Source organism: Camelus dromedarius, chromosome 9, assembly GCF_036321535.1.
Source record: "Camelus dromedarius isolate mCamDro1 chromosome 9, mCamDro1.pat, whole genome shotgun sequence".
In the NCBI taxonomy this organism is placed as follows: domain Eukaryota; kingdom Metazoa; phylum Chordata; class Mammalia; order Artiodactyla; family Camelidae; genus Camelus; species Camelus dromedarius.
Genome location: NC_087444.1, coordinates 75,042,316 through 75,059,664, shown reverse-complemented (window position 1 = coordinate 75,059,664; position 17,349 = coordinate 75,042,316). Strand labels below are relative to the sequence as shown.

Sequence of the window (17,349 nt, the reverse complement as noted above, 5' to 3'; positions counted from 1 at the left end):
TTCAAAAGCCCCATTTTATCTTTTTGATATAATCAAGACCGGCATTGCCTTGTGTGTTTGTTTACTTGGGGGTTGTCTGTCTCCTTCCAATGAAGGCAGGCATCCCTGTTCACTGCTGTATCCCCAGAGGTAGAATAGGGCCAACCAAGCACTTAGTAGGTCCTCAATCCATCTATTCAGCCAGGAACAAAGCAGCCCATTCCTAGCAGGGTAACAGCTCAGCCAAAGGCTTGACCGTTGTATCTAGGTGGCAACCCGACTTCCCTGAAGCACTGGGGGGTGGCAGCTGGGGTGAAAGTGGTGAGGGCAGTGGGAGGGAGGCTGTAGAGGGAAAGGAAGTGGGAGGCCATGCCATGCCCACTCTATGCCAGACCCGTGAGTCATGGAGGGCTTTCCCCAGCTCAGCCTGGCTGGTTGTGCCAATGCCAGCAGAGCTCACCCGCCAGGGATCACAGGGCCCACTCTTCAAGGGAGGAAACCGAGGCTCGGAGAGGGGATAGCGCAGCCTGCTGGAGGTCACCAGCGTGGCGGCAGCCAGCCAAGGCTTCTGGCTCTAAGCAAAAGCAGGGCATCTGCCCTCAGCTGTTGGGAACCCCAGGAGGGGCCTTGGAAATCCACGCAGCCAGCCTTCCGTCTTCCAAGAAAGCAGAGGACAGTGTGACCTTGGACAGGCTGCCCACTCCCGCAGAGCCCAAGCCTCTTGGGTGCCTATCAGGGGTCTGGGGACCCCTCACTGGGAGACAATGCACAGGCCCAGGAAGGGCTTTGTAACTTGTAGAAGGGTACCCACCCCCTCTGGCTGCTGGCACCAACACGGGCAGCTGTTCTCTCCCCAGGCCCAGCTGCTTAGCACCTGGGCTCCCGGGGCTGGGCTGGCACCTGCATCAGCTCATATGTGGTACCCCGGAGCCCACAGCGGGAGCAACATCCAGAGGCTGCTTGGAACTGCCCTCTGCAGGTGCCTGAGCTCCAGCTGGTGGCCCTGGAGGAGCTGCTGGAGCTGGGAGAAGGGATATTCTCATCACTGCCCTATGGGATCTGCCCTGTCTCCATGGGTGTGTCCCCTGCACCCGCTGCTGAGATGCTTGGGCATATCCTTGTGTGAGGAAGGGAGATATGCAACTATGGAGTGGCCAGTACTGAACAACGGCAGTCTGAAGACTTTGAACCAGGCTGTCGTGATCCTGGCCACCACCTCTTCCTAGCTGAGTGACCTTGGGCAAGTTACTTCATCTCTCTGTGTCTGGGTTCCCCACCCCCACCCCCACCACCCCTCACCCCTGGTAAATGGGGATAGTGAAATTCCCCAGGCCAGAGGACTGGTGTCAGAAGTTGATGAGTAAATCCAGAACAGAGCCTGGCATGGAGGAAGTACTGAAAAAATGTCAGCAATAATTAGCACAGAGGGGAGCGATGGCGCAGTGTCGTGCCTCTGAATGGGCGTGTGCACACCTGTGCAATGGGTGGCGAGGTGGGTGAGTATGATGGAGACGGAAGCACACATCTCCCTACAGTTTTGTGTCTCCGTTTCAGGGTGGCGTGTGAGCTGGAATTCGAAGCAGGCACACCCGGCTGCCTGCCTGCTGTGTGTGGGGTGGGTAAACGCGTGTGCCGTGTGCATGCTCTGGCGCACGGGTGTGATATGTACATGTTGTAGCTGGGTGTGTTTGTGGTAATGTACACTCAGGTGGTCGGGTCGTGCACGCGTGGAGAAAATGTATGTGTGGGGAGGTCTGCAGGTGCAGGGCGAGCTATCGACTCTGTGCACCTGTGCTTAGGGGGAAGGGGTGTGTGTGTGTGTGTGTGTGTGTGTGTGTGTGTGTGTGTTGGGGGAGACAGGAATCTACAGCTCTCACAATCCAATTTAGGGGTGTCGAGTCTAGCAACAAATATATATTGCGCCCTGCTGTGTGTCTAGGGGGTAGGGGCGCTCTGCGAAGCGCAGGTCCTGGGGTGTGTGGAGAGATACCCTTAGGGGGGCGGGGCTCCATCCTCGGGGTACAGGGGCAGCAGGGGTGGAGTCAGGTTCGGGGATCTGGTGGAGGAGAGGAGTAGGGGGGAGGGCAGGGGGAGGGGGCGGAGCCGGCGGTGGCGGGGTGGGGGATGGGCGAGGTTTGGGGGCGCGGGGAGGGGCGATGTCTCCTCCGCCGGCTCCTGGAGGGAGGGGAGAGGGCGGAGGGAGGGGAGGGAGGGAGAAAGGGAGGGAGAGAGAGAGAGACAGGGTGAGGGAGAGACAGCAAGAGCGAGAGAGCGAGAAGGCAAGCAGAGGAGGCGCGGAGCGGGCGGCGGCGGCGGCGGCGGCCTGAGGAAGAGGAGGAGGAAGAGCAGGCGGAGACGCGGCGCCCGGAGCCGGCCGGACCGAGCCGGGGGCGGGCTAGCTCGGAGGGGCGCGGCGGCCGCGGCGGAAGGGGGGGCGCTCTGCGGATGGCCAGGCCCGGCCCGCGGGGGGGGTGAGGTCCTCGGCCCCCCCGCCCCCCGCCCGCCCCCCCGGCCCCCACCCGCCCCCTCCCCGGGCCCGCTCGCCCTCCGGGGCGGTGGGGCATGGCCTGAGGGTCCCCCGTCTCCGGGGGGGTGGGGGGTGGGGGGAGGGGGGAGGGGCCGCGGGCGCCGCCGACCGGGACTCAGCAGCCCCGCCAGGCAGGTAAGGGGGCCGAAAACCGGGGGTTTGGGGGAACTGCGGGGCCGGGGCCGCGAGAGGGGGTGGGGGCGCCCCGGACGTCCTTGGCCGAGCGCCGGGCTCCCTGCCCGGGTGTGCGGTGGGGGGTGGGGGTGAGGAGGGGAGCGTTGCCCCGGGCGACGCCAAATTGGGTTACGCCCGGGTCCCCGGTGCCCCGTCCCAGATCGCAGACTTGATGGGAAGATGCGCCCCCCATTCCCCGCCGGCAGAGCCCCCTGCCGGAACCCGCCTCCCCGCGCTCCTGAGCCAAGGGCTCGGTCGCTGTACCCGCCTCCTGGCCCTGCCCGGCCACTCCCCCGCCTCGCCCATCCCTGCCCACCTGGGCCCCTTGACCCCCTCCTGCGGCCCCACCCCTCTAGGCCCCTTCCCCAGGTCTTCCTGAAGCCCATCCTCTCCAACAGGGGTCTGGGCCTCGGCCTCCTCCGCCCCCTTCGACCCCCTGTAGCTCCTGCTTCTCCTTCCAGGATCCTCCAGTCCCCTCCCACCCTCTTCACAAGCTCCCCCCACCCCCACCCTGTCCCCTCTTCCTTCTCCAGCGGCCGGCGCGCCCCCTCGGCTCCCGCCCCCGAGTCCTGCTCTCGGGTGCCCCCGCCCCCTCTCCCGGACCCGGGCTCTCCCCCACCAGTTTCTCTGCCCCAGCCCCGGCTCCGTCTCCCCGCCTCTCCCCGCCTTTCCCCGCCTCCATTCATTCTCCCGGTCCGGCTCTCGGCCACGCCAGCCGCCCCCCGTCCCCCCGCAGCCTCCCAGGGCACCCCTCTCTCCCCTTCTCCCGCCCCCCCCCTCGCCGATTCCTCAGCCCGTCTCAGTACCAGCTGCGTGCCAGCTATTCTTAGCCGCGGAGCGTTTGATTCATGCCGCCCCGGCGGAGTGTGCCCGCTCCCTCCCTCGGGGCCTGAGGGGGAGGGGCCGGAGCTGGTCCTGGGGGTTGCGGGGTAGCCGCACGCGCGGGCAGACCCGGCTAGCTTTGCTTTCAGGCCTCCGGCTACCCCATCAGTGCCCGGTTGAGGCTGGGGGGTCAGCCAGGGTCAGCCGAGGGGGAGTGGCTGCGGGCCCTAGGTCCGGAGGTGGGATGTGGAGTCCAAGGGTAGGAGGCGGCCTGGGTCTCCGCAAGGGCAAAGTGGGGGCAGCTCTGCTGGGAACCTAGAGGAGGAGGGGCCTTCGAAGCTGTGGCCGTGCTTGGGGGAGGGGCTGGCTGACCCCTGGTTAGATGCTGGCTCGCCCACAGCTGTTGGAACCCTTCTCCCCACCTCGCACACATTTTGTCTTCCCTCCCCCAACCCTCCAGCCCGTCCCCACTCCCCCAAAGTCAGCAGTACCCTCCACTGTTTCCCATCTCCATGGCAACGTGCAGGAGCTGGGCCTGGTGTGGGGGGGAGGGACCAGACCAGACATTCTGGTTTCCGGTGCTGGGGTGGGAGTGGGGGAGAAAATGAGGAAAAGAGGACCCCATTTGGGACCATACTTGTAAGGCCACCTCACAGATGAAGAATCGTGGGGATCTGGAGAGGACTTCCCTCCCCAGTCCCCCAGACCCTCACCCCACTTCTTAGCCTCCCTCCCAGCCCCCCTAGTCTCCCTCACAGTGGGGCCCCAGTACCAGGCAATTCCAATCCACCCACCCAGCAGCACTGAGCCTCAAACACAACCCGCAGGTCATCTGCAGCCACCCCACAGCAACCCAGGCCATCACTCTGCTGTCACCTGGACAGCCTTCCAGGGACCAGACTACCCAGCCACCCACACACCCTCTCAAGATGTCCCTCAGTAACTCGCCTAGGCCACCTTTTGTGGTTTCCCCCAGGACACCCCATGCATGGTACTCTGCCCCATGACACCCTCATCCCAGTGCCCCTGTTCCCCTGGTTCCCCAGCAGCGCTCAGCCACACTTCAGTGAAGTCACCAGCTCCACCAGCTCTACCGGCACCACATGGCCTCCTGCTCCTGCCAACCCTAAGCTCAAGGCACCTCCCTCTCCCCCTTACTACATGTCAGCCTTCCCCCACCCCACACCAGCTATCCAGGAGCAAGATGGGAGGGCCTCAGGTGAGGGGCCAGGCTGGGGCCAGGAGGGCAGGGTGCCGGTGGGTCGTCCACCTGTCTGTCCTGAGCTAATTTTAGCTGCATTATGTGTGGCCTGGCAAAGTGGGCCAGTAGCTCCCGCGGTGATTCTGCGGTTTCTGGGACATCACCACGCTGGGTCAGCAGCAAAGTGGGGCGCAGGAGGGGTGGGGGGCTGTGAGCAGGGCCAAGGGCAGGGAAGGAGACACGTGCTGGTGGCGTGGCAGGGCTGGGGAGGTGTGTACACCGCCAGAGAGTTTGGCAGCAGGAGGAGTGTCTGGGGGGGTGTGTCCAGCTTCCTTCCTGCCTACCTCAGGCAGTGTGGGGTGGCTGCCCCTGACCACTGGTCCACCAAATGTGCCTGTGGCCTCCGAGGGGTCTGGGCTTCTAGACTGACAGCCACCCTTGCCACACACCCCCCCCGCAGCCGCCTGTGATGCTGCCGTGCCCCGTCGCCCCGTGGCCCCACGATGACCCACAGCCCCGCGACAAGCGAGGACGAGGAACGCCACAGTGCCAGCGAGTGTCCCGAGGGGGGCTCAGAGTCCGACAGCTCCCCAGACGGGCCAGGGAGAGGCCCCCGGGGGACCCGGGGCCGGGGCAGCGGGGCACCTGGTAGCCTGGCCTCAATCCGAGGCCTCCAGGGCCGCTCCATGTCTGTCCCGGACGACGCCCACTTCAGCATGATGGTCTTTAGGATTGGCATCCCGGACCTGCACCAGACGGTGAGCGACTGCCCACTGGCCGGCGGGGGCGGGGTGGACAGCGGCCCAAGCCCCCATGGGGAGGCCTCTGGTGCTGAGGGTCCTCATGTGTGGCCCCCATTTCCAGACCCCCATGGATTTCCCCTAATCCCGCTCTATCCCCAGAATCACCCACACCCACTTCCCAAACCACCTCAGGATCCTCTCTGTTGCCTCCCCCACCAGAAATGCCTGCGCTTTAACCCTGATGCCACCATCTGGACAGCCAAGCAGCAGGTACTTTGTGCCCTGAGCGAGAGCCTGCAGGACGTGCTCAACTACGGCCTATTCCAGCCGGCCACCTCGGGCCGGGATGCCAATTTCCTGGAGGAGGAGCGGCTGCTGCGGGAGTACCCCCAGTCCTTCGAGAAGGGGGTGCCCTACCTGGAGGTGAGGCCCAACACCTTCCTGGCCCCTTCACAGATGAGAGAACGTGTGTCCTGAAACATCTGTCCCCTCCTGGGTCTTCTCCCAGCCCAGACCTTAGCAAGGGAAAACCCAGTGGACATCTCTGGATTTTTCGGGGCCACTTAAGAATCAGAGTCAGAGAGGTTTAAGTTCAAATTACCATCCGTTGTGCCTCTGACCAGCGGACTGGCCTGAGGCAAGTCATTTCCTTGCCCCAAGCTTCCCCTTGCAAATTCAATTGGGAAAGGAGTCCCAATTACAGTAAGCGTTCTAGAACATTCCCTGTGGGGTCCAGACTCCTTAGGGGTTGCAATTCACATACCCAGAGTGGCCCAGCACCCCTCTGTCCACCCAGCCAAGGCTCTGCTGCTGTTTCCACCCTCACCCTGAGCTGAGCCCTGGCTCAGAAGGAGGGTCCAGCCTCCTCCTCCAGCCCCCTGACTCCAAGTCTCTGTCTCTCCCTTCACCCCACCCCGACCTCAGTTCCGATACAAGACCCGAGTTTACAAACAGACCAACCTGGATGAGAAGCAGCTGGCCAAGTTGCACACCAAGGTGAGAGGACTCTGCTGGCACTTACCCCCTGCTCTGGGCCCCCCTCCCCAGCCGCTTCCTCCCCCACCTCTTCCCACAGCCCTCCACATTCCCCAGCCATTGTCTGGGAATGGCTCCCACTTAACTTGGGATGCTGTGTCTCATTTGGGACAACCTCAGATGCCCCAGGCACCCCCATCATAACCTTTTTTAACTTCTCTCTTTGCTCCTTGTGGCTCTGCCCAGACCCATACCTGGTTCCCACTTCCTTCGTATTTGGATTCTCTCCTCTCTCCTGGGCCCCTCTCCTTGGCCTGTGACTCTGACATCTAGTGTCCCTCTGCCTAGGGGCTGTTTCATAGACACCCTGCAGCTTCCCCAATCCCATAGCCTGAATCTATACCAGATCCAAGGAGGCTCCCCGCCCCAGCCACATTTATCCTCCTGGTACCTTGCCCTCCAGTCCTCAGACCATATGTCCCCTGTGTCTCCTCTGGTCCCCTAGTAGCTAGGAGGAAGCCAGGGGGCTACTTTGGTCAGAAGCAAAGTGAAGGATTCTTGATATTTGGAAAGAAAGCCCTCTGGCTCATTCTCATTCTCACCCCTGTCCCACCCCAACCCTACCCCACCGCACCACACATTTGTCTCTGTCTTTCCCTGAATATTCTATCCATCAGACATCCTCTGTGGGAGCAGGGAGTTGGGAGCCACCAGCCACATACTGCTCCCAGGTACCCGCGGTCTGAACTGAGCCTCACTGCGAGTGTGAAATACACACAGATTTCAAAGACTCAATACCCACCAAAAGTAAAATATCCCATTAATAAATTTCATGTGAATTACCCATTGAAACAGTAATGTTGTGGATTTAGTAGACTAAAGAGACAGGTCATTAAAGTGAATTTCAATACAATTGGAAGTTCCCCTTCCCCAACTTTTTTTCATTTTAAAGGTAGATACCAGGGACTGTACAATGACATGTGTGGCTTGCTGTGTATTTCCACTGGACAGCGTTGCTCTAGAACTCAGCTTTGCTCTTGTGCTCCCTGACCAGCCTGTCTTCTCTCTTGTCTATGGCTCAGACGGGGTTGAAGAAGTTCCTGGAGTACGTGCAGCTCGGGACGTCCGACAAGGTGGCACGGCTGCTGGACAAGGGGCTGGACCCCAATTACCATGACTCGGATTCAGGAGGTAAGGAAGGAGGCCAGGGGTTTTGGGAGAACTGGGGTGTCAAGAACGAGGCCTGGGGACTGCATGTGACTAGCCTTTCCCGCCCCCCCAGAGACCCCCTTGACGCTGGCTGCCCAGACAGAAGGCTCTGTAGAGGTGATTCGAACCCTGTGCCTGGGCGGGGCCCACATCGACTTCCGGGCCCGGGATGGCATGACAGCGCTGCACAAGGCCGCGTGTGCCCGTCACTGCCTCGCTCTCACGGTGAGGTGCCAGATCCTCCCGGGACCCTCCCCAGAGCCCAGAGACACCCCAAAATGACCATGTTTCCCATTCAGACTGCACCCAGCGAATTGCCCCAGACCCTTCCTCCACCTCCCCTTCATTGTTACTCCTCTGACTGAATCTGAGACCCTTCTTGGACCTCCAGGCACACCCACCCTCCCCAGCTCAAGGCTCATGATCAATTACAGCTGATGGTCACATGGACCGTTGCCCTACACTCAGATAGATCACATTAATCTCCTGACAGCTGGAACGTTTCCATTCCCTCTGACCGACCTCAACACCAACACCTACCTCTGTCTGCCTGAGGTGTACACCCTCCTAGTGTCCTTTAAAATACAGAATGAGCTCCCCAGATACAGACCCTCCTCCATACATATCCTACAAACACAGCCCCTCCACCTGCCTCCTCCACACACTGACCCTTGCGCTTCCCAACACAGACCCTCCATCTACCCTTTCTAATCTAGTGGCTCACACCCCAAATATATCCCCTCTCTCACATGAAATACAGCCCCTCCCCTAGTACAGTGCCTAAAATATACTTTCCCAAATAGGTAACCCTGGGGGGTGGGTATAGCTCAGTGGTAGAGTGTATGCTTAGCATGCACAGCATCCGTGAGGTCCTGGGCTCAATCCCTAGTATCTCCATTACAATTTTTTCTTAAAGTACCCAAATAGGTGAGCCTCATAGACCTTCAAAATACATACAAAGAGTCAGCTTTCCCAGTCTTATTTTAAAACACTCTTCCTCTCCCCTCCCCGCCGCCCAAGGGTACCTGATGCCTCTTCATACACAGGTCAGGACAGACTGCCTCCAAAGATACATAGGTGATAATAAACACCTTGATTCGTAGATGCTTCCGCTTAACAGGCCCTCCCTTTCTCCATCCCTTCCTTGAAGACCCCTAAAGGCAATCAGACACCAGCCGCAGAGGTCTGCCTTATACCCAGGCACCGACACACCGCCCCCCCCGAGTGCATACCCCCGCCCCGGACCCAGGCCTTGCTCACACTCCCAGGCTTTCGCTGTCCTATCCAGTAGCCACTAGCCAAACGGGGGCTGTTTCTATTTAAATCGATTAAAATGAACTAGAATTAAAACTTCCGTTTCTCAGGCTCACTAGCCCCATTCAGGTGCTCAGTAGCCCACACACAGCTGCCATACTGGATGGTGCAGTAGTAGGCTGTTTCCATTACCACAAATGTTGTGTTGGACAGTGCCCCTGCAGGCTCTCGTCTTGCAGGACAGCCGCCAACACTCTTCCCTAACAGGCTTGATGCCACCAGCCTTCCGTGCCCAGAGCTGTTCTTGAGTGAAAGCGCTCCCTGCCCCAACCCCCCAGCCCCAGGAAGGTTGGCCCAAGTTGCCTTCACCCAAGCTTGCCCTCTCCCAGGCCTCTGTCTGTGCCTTATCCTTGGGATCCTGGTCCTAATAACACCTCCCACTCAGCCAGGGGCCCTCCTGCAGCCAGACTCCATTCTCTCGTTTGTCCCCCACAACCAGCCTGCTGAGTAGGTGGGCAGTAAGGCATTCAGCTCCTTCAGTGGCTCATCTGAAGTCGCCCATGAAGGAAGGTTGGGCAGGATTTCAAAGTGGAAGGGTCCTCTGGAGGCATCTTCCCAGTCCCTTCCTTCACAGGGATGGGAGAGGTCCAGAGAAGGGAAAGGCCAGTCTCAAGGTCGCTCAAGGGCATCACGGCAGAACCTGGTCTGGCACTGGCCAGCGTGGATCACCCAGGACTCCCTGCCCAACTGGCCCTTCAGAATGAGCCAGTCCTTGTGTGACTGTCATCTGTCTTGTTTCCCTTCCTAGGCGCTCCTGGACCTTGGGGGCTCCCCCAACTACAAGGATCGCCGGGGGCTGACTCCTCTGTTCCATACGGCTATGGTGGGGGGCGACCCCCGCTGCTGTGAGCTGCTCCTATACAACAGGGCCCAGCTAGGCATAGCTGATGAGAACGGCTGGCAGGAGATCCACCAGGTGCTCTGGACTTGGTCAGGAGAGGCTGGGGGCGGTGTGAGACATGCCTGGACCCTGAGCGGGGCAGGGATCCAGATGCTGGGGTCCTCACAGAGGGTGGGGGTAGTAGTAGCAGGTCCCTAAGAGGAAAAGATCAGAATGTCAATACCGGGACTCTCACAGGGTGTGGAGTGGGAACTGGAAACCTGGATCTCTGAAATGAGTGAGGATGGCCTTCTGGCTCTCCTGAGGAGCCAGCTCAGAGACCTGGGCCTTGGATAACTTGTGAAGCTGACAACCTAGGCTCCTAAGTGGGAATGGGGACTGAAAGGAGGAGGGGAGGTGGAGGCGGGGCTTCTTGACCTCGAGGTGAAAGATACAGACAGATGCCATGGTCACAAGTGTCTGATCAGGCCTCCTGGGCTCCCTGTCCTCTCCAGGCCTGCCAGCGGGGTCACTCTCAGCATCTGGAACACCTGCTCTTCTACGGGGCTGAGCCTGGAGCGCAGAACGCCTCGGGGAACACGGCCCTGCACATCTGTGCCCTCTACAATAAGGTCTGCCCTGCGGCACCCGCCCCAGGCCCTTCTCCTGACTCCGGCGTCCCAGCCTCCCAGCCTCCCTGTGCCCTCTGCGCATTGACTATTTCATTCATTCATTCATTCATTCAATCGGTGAATATTTTTGGAGCCCCTTCCCTGTGTCAGGCCCAGAGCTGGGTGCTGAGGACACAGTAGTGAGCAAGACAGACAGCCCCTCCTTCAAGGGACCCACCCTACGGTTACAGTCCCTGGGGTTCAGAGGGAGGTCATGGGGAATCCAGGTCCCTGTGGGAGCCCAAATCTGGGCTTGGCCTTGGAGCTGGGGTGGAGGTGGCTCTTGGGAAGATGTGCCACCTGTGCTAAGGTGAGCAGGAGTTGGCCGAGTAGAAGAGGGGAGAAAGAGTGTTCCAGGTGGAGGGCATAGCCTGCGCAAAACAAACAAACAAACAAACAAACCAAAAACCAAAACCAGACCAGAGGGGAGAGAGTCAGGATCATTACTGGACATACAAGAAACTCTGAGGGTCCTGTTTCTAATGGGTCTCTGTTCAGCTGCCAGTGACGCACTTACTGCAGGGCACAGGGGACAGGTCAAATCACAGTCCCCAAAGGGGACAAGAGTGTGTTGCAAGTTATAGCAGTTCAGGGCTGGGTGGATGGTCCCCACTTTGGGAGTTCTGAGTGGAGGGGAGTAGGAAAGAACTGGCCAGGGGGCGGGGGTCCTCATGTACCTGCACCAGTTATGCTGTAGTGGGCAGTTGGGTTGGCAAGAGCCTGGGCTTTTAGCCTGATGACTTTGGCCCCTTTGCCACTCATGCACCAGGTGATCTGGGGCAGGTTAGCCACCTCGGAGCCTCAGTCTCCCCACCTGCTTCCCAAGGCTGCAGGGACTTAGGAGGACAGGGCCTGGCATGCTGCAGCCGGTCCATCAGCCCTTTCCCTCACCCCTCCTCCAGGAAGTCTTCCAGAACAGCCTCAGCCCCTTCTGCCTCATTAGAACTTGCAGTGCCAGGATGTGGCAGGTAGCCACGTGCTGCCTTGTGGCAGCAAGTCTGCTCGGCGCCCGCAGAGGGAGAGAGAACTCAGTGTTTGTCAGATTGTACCAACCAGTGCCGTCACTTCCCCTCCCCAGTGTGTCTGTCTCTCCTGCTCCCAGACACGGGCCTCGCCTCGTGTCCAGATGCCCTGACTCCAGGGCCTGTGCAGGGCAGGGCACCCCAAACAAATCCCATCCCATCTCTGAGGCTCCACTCCCCTCCCTGAAATGGGAATAGTCAGCTGATTAAAGGGGATGAAATGCCAGGCGTATAGAAGGCAGCTTTAATAATGATTATTATTATTATCATTATCACCATTAGCGGTCAGGATCCGGTCAGGAGACAGAAACCATACCAGTAATTTTTTTTTTTTTTTAATGGAGGGACCGGGGATTGAACCCAGGACCTTGTGCCTGCTAAGCACGTGCTCTACCACTGAGCTGTTATCTTTACCCTGCCCTGGTTTCGAACAGGGAAAACGTAGTGTATATAGTTTTAGAGTGGGAATAATTATTCTGAGTGGGTCGGATGAGCTAGCCATGTCCCCCACCTTGAGCTTCCCCTTTCTGACCTGTGAAATGGATCTGTAACACCTACCTTGCAAAGGATCGGGGAGGCAAATGTTCTGCTTGCTCTTGGCATGGTGGTTAGTGAATAACACTTGACAAACATGAATTCTTTTTCTATTTCTCTCCCCTTATCTTCCCTCCCAGACCTTAAGCTTCCCAAGGCCCAGAGCTGAGTCTGAGAGATTTTCTCACTCTCTGCTCTCCTGACCCCCCTGGCCTGATCATCTCGCCTCTGGTGGTGAAAGTTAGGTCCGTGTCCAGGCTGTGAGCTCCTCAAGGACAGAGCCTCAGTCTGATCAATTGCTCTGTCCCAAGGCCCCAGCAGATAGTAAGCTTAGATGCATCTTTGTTGAATGAGTGAGTGAGCGAGTGAATGAATGAATGAATGAATGATGGGGCAGATGCCTTGGATTTTCTCCAAGACCATGCACAGCAAACAGCTCAGAACATTCAACAGGTGTTTGCTTCGAGCTAGATTGACACTCCGTGAATGAATGCATGACTTGAACGAATGAATTTTGAATGACTCCATCCTCATCCTTTCCGTGCCTCTTTCTTGAACACCTACTATGTGCCCGGATGGGAGGTGAATCAGGCACGCCATGGCGCCTGCGCTCAGGAGGGTGGGGGGAGTTCACAGTCTGGTGAAGAGGCAGACTTGTAAACAAATCGGCAATATGGTGAGATAAGTGCTAGGACACCAGTAAATACGAGGGTCTCTAGAAGTGGGGTGAATATCTCTTTAAGCTGAAAGAGATGCTCTGGCCTCATGCTAGGCAAGGTGGTGGTGGGGGCAGGCAGATACGCAAAGACACACATGGCACTAGTTAACAGTCTGATTGGGGGGACAGCAGGTGCACACATGGGCACACACTCACACTCACACTCACACTCACACACACACCCAGAAAACAACCCGGGCTAACTTTGCTATCCAGCGGACTTACTTGGATAATCAGAGTTGTGCTTTCACAGGAGAGAGATGAGCACTAGGATTAGAAGGCTTGATTTGAGTCTTAGCTGCCCCACTGACTGACTGTGTGACCTTGGGCACAGATTTTCCCTCTTTGAGCCTGTCCTATAGGATGGACCCATACAAGCTTCCTTGGTGGATTTGTCACATGAAGAGGATGAGACCAAGAAGGTGTTTGGTGAATTCTGGTTAAATTAGCATCTGGAGGATCTGGAGTGGAGCTGAGCAGGGGCCCAGGTTGGATTGGGCCAGACCAAGACAAAGAGGGAGGACAGTCCCCCATCCAGAAACTGTTTATTGAACAACTCCTGTGAGCCAGGCACTACTCCAGGTGGCGGGTGCCACAGGCAAAACCCTGCCCCTATGAAATGAACAGTGTAGTGGGGAAAAGATGCTAGACACAAATAAAATACAACTATAATTTCAGGGAGGCAGTGTGATAAGGAAAAGGAGTTAATTCTGGCTTAGAAGAATACCTGGCACATAGTGTCATATAAATAAAAATAAAGCCGGGAAGACAAAAAGTGATTCTTTTCGACAGGGTAGTCAGAGAGGCCCTTTCTGAAGAAGTGGCATTTGTGCAAAAACATGAATGAAGTGAGAAAGCGAGCTGCATGGAGATCTAGGGGCAGAGAATTCCAAGCAGAGGGAGCAGCAAGTGCAAAGGCCCTGGGGCAGGAGCCTGCCAGGCAGAGGAAGAAGGAGGCCAGGGTGGCTGGAGTATGGGGAGCAAGGAAGTTGGTGAGACTGGGGATGGGGATGGCTGGGCCAGTAGATCACCTGGGGCCTCCTCGGCCAGGGCAGGGACATTGGGTTTGACCCAAAGAGTGAGAGAGAGTGACATGTTGTGATTGACACTAGTGAGGAATTGATCTGGGTGTGGATGGCATCCCTGCCCCTCACTGTCCAACCCTGGCCCCACTGCCCCCACTTCCTTTTGGGTTTAGCAGAGTGTGCGATTAAGAGCAAAGGCTGTGGGGGAGAGCAGGGAGAGGGTAGAGCTCAGTGGTAGAGCATGAGCTTAGCATGCATGAGGTCCTGGGTTCAATCCTCAGTACCTCCATTTTAAAAGTAATAAAATAAAATAAATAAATAAACCTAATTACCTCCCCCCCAAAAAAATTAAAGAAAAAAGAGCAGAGGCTCAGAGGCCAGACAAACCTGAGTTCACATCCGAGTGCTGTTCAGTCACCAGCTACATGACCTTGAGCTCCTTTTGAAGCCTTAGTTTCCTCGTCCGTAAAATGGGGACAATATTTCCGTCTCATGGGATTATTGGGCGATTAAGCGAGCTTCTGCCTCTCCAGCGCTGAGCGCCTGGCAGGCAACAGGGGAAGCCCTCCAAGAGGTTTGGATTGGTGGCTCTCAACCCGCATGCTTCTGCCCCCTAGGGGACATTTGGCAGTGTCTGTAGATATTCTGGGTTGTCACGACTGGGGAGGGGAATGCTACTGGCATCTAGTGGCAGAGCCCAGGGATGCGATTCAGCATCCTACAATGCACAGAATGGCCCCGATACAAAGAATTGTTCAGTCCCAAATGTCAGTATGAAGATGAAAAACCCTGGTCTAGGTTGATGTGGGCCAATAGAATATAACTCAAGTCACACATGTAATTTTAAATATCCCAGGAGCCACTTTTTCAATAAAAAGGTTCTAAATAAAATAAAATAAATGTTTAGAATTAAAAAAGGAAAAATAAACAGGTGACATTAATTTTAGTAGCAAATTTTACTTAACCCCATATATACACAAATATTACCATTTCAACATGTAATCAGTAGAAATATCCCTCAGAGATATTTAAATTACTTTTTAATGCCAGGTCCTTGAAATCTGGTGTGTATTTTGCATGCACAACACCTCTCAGTTCAGACTGGCCACATTTAAAGGGCGAGTGGCTGCTGTCCTGGGCAAGACAGGTTTCAATCAGATTATTCCTGAAGTTCTTAACACAGTGTCTATGTCCACTCATGGTGACCTTAACTGTTCAGTTCTTTTTTTTTTCCCTTTGACCCTGTGCCACTGACCACCACTCTCAGGAGACCTGTGCTCGGATCCTCCTCTATCGAGGTGCCAACAAGGATGTAAAGAATAACAATGGACAGACCCCCTTCCAGGTGTGAGGCTGTCAGGGCTGCTTGGGGGTCACGTCTGTGTTAGACGGGGGAGGATGGAGTTGCAGGGGTGAAGGTTGGGGAAGGCAGCTGGCCGCAGACCTCACAGTGTTTCCTGCTCTCTCTTTTTCTCTCCTGCCTGCACCCCCCACCTCCCTGCACCCCCCCCCCCAGGTGGCAGTGATTGCTGGGAATTTTGAACTGGGGGAGCTGATCCGAAACCACCGAGAACAGGACGTGGGTGAGTTAGGCGGGGCTGGCACTAAGGAGAGAAGCTGGGGTCCTTAGTGCCAGCGGTGGGATGGGGGAGTCAGTGGATCTGATTTGGGGGCCAGGATTAGGGGAACATTTGAATTGTGGTAGGGGTACAGTTTCAGGCACTCCACTGTTTCTCATCTCTGTCTTTCTCCCCTCATGCCTCTCCCCCACCATCTCTTGCCCGCATGCCTTCCCCACCCACCTCTGTCTCCCTCTGGCTTCCTGCCACCGTGCCCTCTCAGTGCCCTTCCAGGAGTCCCCCAAGTACGCAGCCCGGCGACGGGGACCCCCAGGCGCAGGGCTGACGGTGCCCCCCGCGCTGCTCCGGGCCAACAGTGATACCAGCATGGCCCTGCCAGACTGGATGGTGTTTGCCGCTCCGGGGACCTCATCTGCTGGGGCTCCTGGCCCTACCTCAGGGCCCCAGGGCCAGTCGCAGCCCTCGGCCCCCAGCACCAAGCTCAGCAGTGGGACCCTCCGAAGTGCCAGCAGCCCCCGGGGCGCCCGGGCCCGCTCCCCATCTCGTGGGAGGCACCCCGAGGAGGCCAAGAGGCAGCCCCGTGGACGGCCCAGGTAGGGGAGGGCTCAGCCCTGGTCTCACAGACCCCATCCCAACTGAATCCCCTCCTCAGAGCCACAGCTGCCCCTCCAGGCCAGCCCAGCTGCCTACCTCCTGTCCTGTATATGGCTGGTCTCCCATCCATCCAATTCAGTGATTCCCAACCTCAGACCACCAGATCTCTCTCCTGACCCTTGAAGAAGTGAAGGCATCGTGAACCACAGTCTTGCGCCCATATCCAAATGCAGCAAAGTTTAGCTGAACACCTGCTCCATGTCAGGGGTCTGGAGGGGTACCCAAAAGAAATGTTAGTCCCAGCCTCTGAGGACAGACAGAAAGACAGGGCCAAGTGAGAGGAGGCTGGGGGTGGGTGAGGGAGTCAGGGAGGGGGTTTCAAGCTTGGAGAGGAGGCCTGAGGCGGGGAGGATGGGCAGGGGATATTCTCGGGTAGAGAGGCTGGGCTGACTCGAGGAGGATGAGATGGGGGGCTGTGGCTGGCCAGCATGTCCCGAGGACATTGGAGGGAGGAAGTTCATGGCAGGCTGGGAATGGCGGGCAGAGGAGTTGGAATTAACCTGGGAGGAAGCTGGGAGTCGCTGAAGGCTCGTGAGCCAGGGATGACACAGTCGGAGCTGAGCTTCAGGAAGCTGAATCAGGCAGAGCGTGCAGGACTGTGGGAGGGGGCAGAGCCGGAAGCCAGGAGGCAGAAGAGGGGGCTGGGGAGCAGGAGTCGGCAGGCAGGGGGAGCCCCCAAGTGTCCTTTTCCCCCCATTCCCTGCCGAGGATACCAGAGCTGGAAAACACACTCAAACCCCTTCCCCCACTCTGATGCTCCATCTCCCCCCCCACCCAAGGACCCTTGTTCTCCCAGAGGTGCCCCCTCCCTCCACTCTCCCCTGCCTCTCACGCCCTCTGTGTATGCAGCTCCAGCGGAACACCCCGGGAAGGGCCAGCTGGGGGCACAGGGGGCTCAGGGGGGCCCGGGGGCTCCCTGGGCAGCCGTGGGAGACGCCGGAAGCTCTACTCAGCAGTCCCTGGACGCTCCTTCATGGCTGTGAAGTCCTACCAGGCCCAAGCCGAGGGGGAGATCTCCCTGAGCAAGGGCGAGAAGATCAAAGGTACTGGGGCCTGGCTGGGCTGTGGGCGAGGCATGGGCAGCTGAACGAACTCCATCCGTGACAAATAGTTCTCCAGCACCTAGGCTGTCCAGGGCACGCTGGAGACCTCCAAGAGCCCTAGGTGCCCCTTCCACCTCAGAAGAGCAGGAAGGGCAGCTGGGAGCAGGAGGGGCGCTGTTAGGTAAAACAGGGATATGAGCGTTTGTGGGATGCCAACGCCAGCCAAGTAGCTCCTGGAGCGCTTCCCCCAAGTGGTCCCATCTCACTATGACTGCCCTTTCAGGAGGGTGTCATGAGCCCACCTTATGGCTGGAGGAGCGGAGTCTCAAATGGGTGAA

General features: G+C 58.0%; 1 protein-coding gene across 5 annotated transcripts in view; it reads left to right on the top strand.

The window, feature by feature from the left end:
- Positions 1–2,577: 2,577 nt before the first annotated feature.
- The window catches only part of SHANK1 (SH3 and multiple ankyrin repeat domains 1), a 45,697-nt gene continuing 30,925 nt past the window's right edge, over positions 2,578–17,349 (top strand). For 4 of the 5 annotated variants that reach the window (XM_064489673.1, XM_064489672.1, XM_064489670.1 and 1 more), the window contains exons 1-12: positions 2,578–2,641; positions 5,164–5,461; positions 5,666–5,869; positions 6,371–6,442; positions 7,504–7,612; positions 7,704–7,855; positions 9,693–9,860; positions 10,280–10,396; positions 15,002–15,079; positions 15,251–15,317; positions 15,577–15,907; positions 16,818–17,011. In XM_064489673.1, coding sequence (XP_064345743.1) covers positions 5,207–5,461; positions 5,666–5,869; positions 6,371–6,442; positions 7,504–7,612; positions 7,704–7,855; positions 9,693–9,860; positions 10,280–10,396; positions 15,002–15,079; positions 15,251–15,317; positions 15,577–15,907; positions 16,818–17,011 — 1,747 coding nt within the window. In that variant the 5' untranslated portion in view covers positions 2,578–2,641; positions 5,164–5,206. Of the gene's footprint in view, positions 2,642–4,548; positions 4,722–5,163; positions 5,462–5,665; positions 5,870–6,370; positions 6,443–7,503; positions 7,613–7,703; positions 7,856–9,692; positions 9,861–10,279; positions 10,397–15,001; positions 15,080–15,250; positions 15,318–15,576; positions 15,908–16,817; positions 17,012–17,349 lie in introns of all 5 variants that reach the window. The other variant, XM_064489671.1, reaches the window with a different exon arrangement.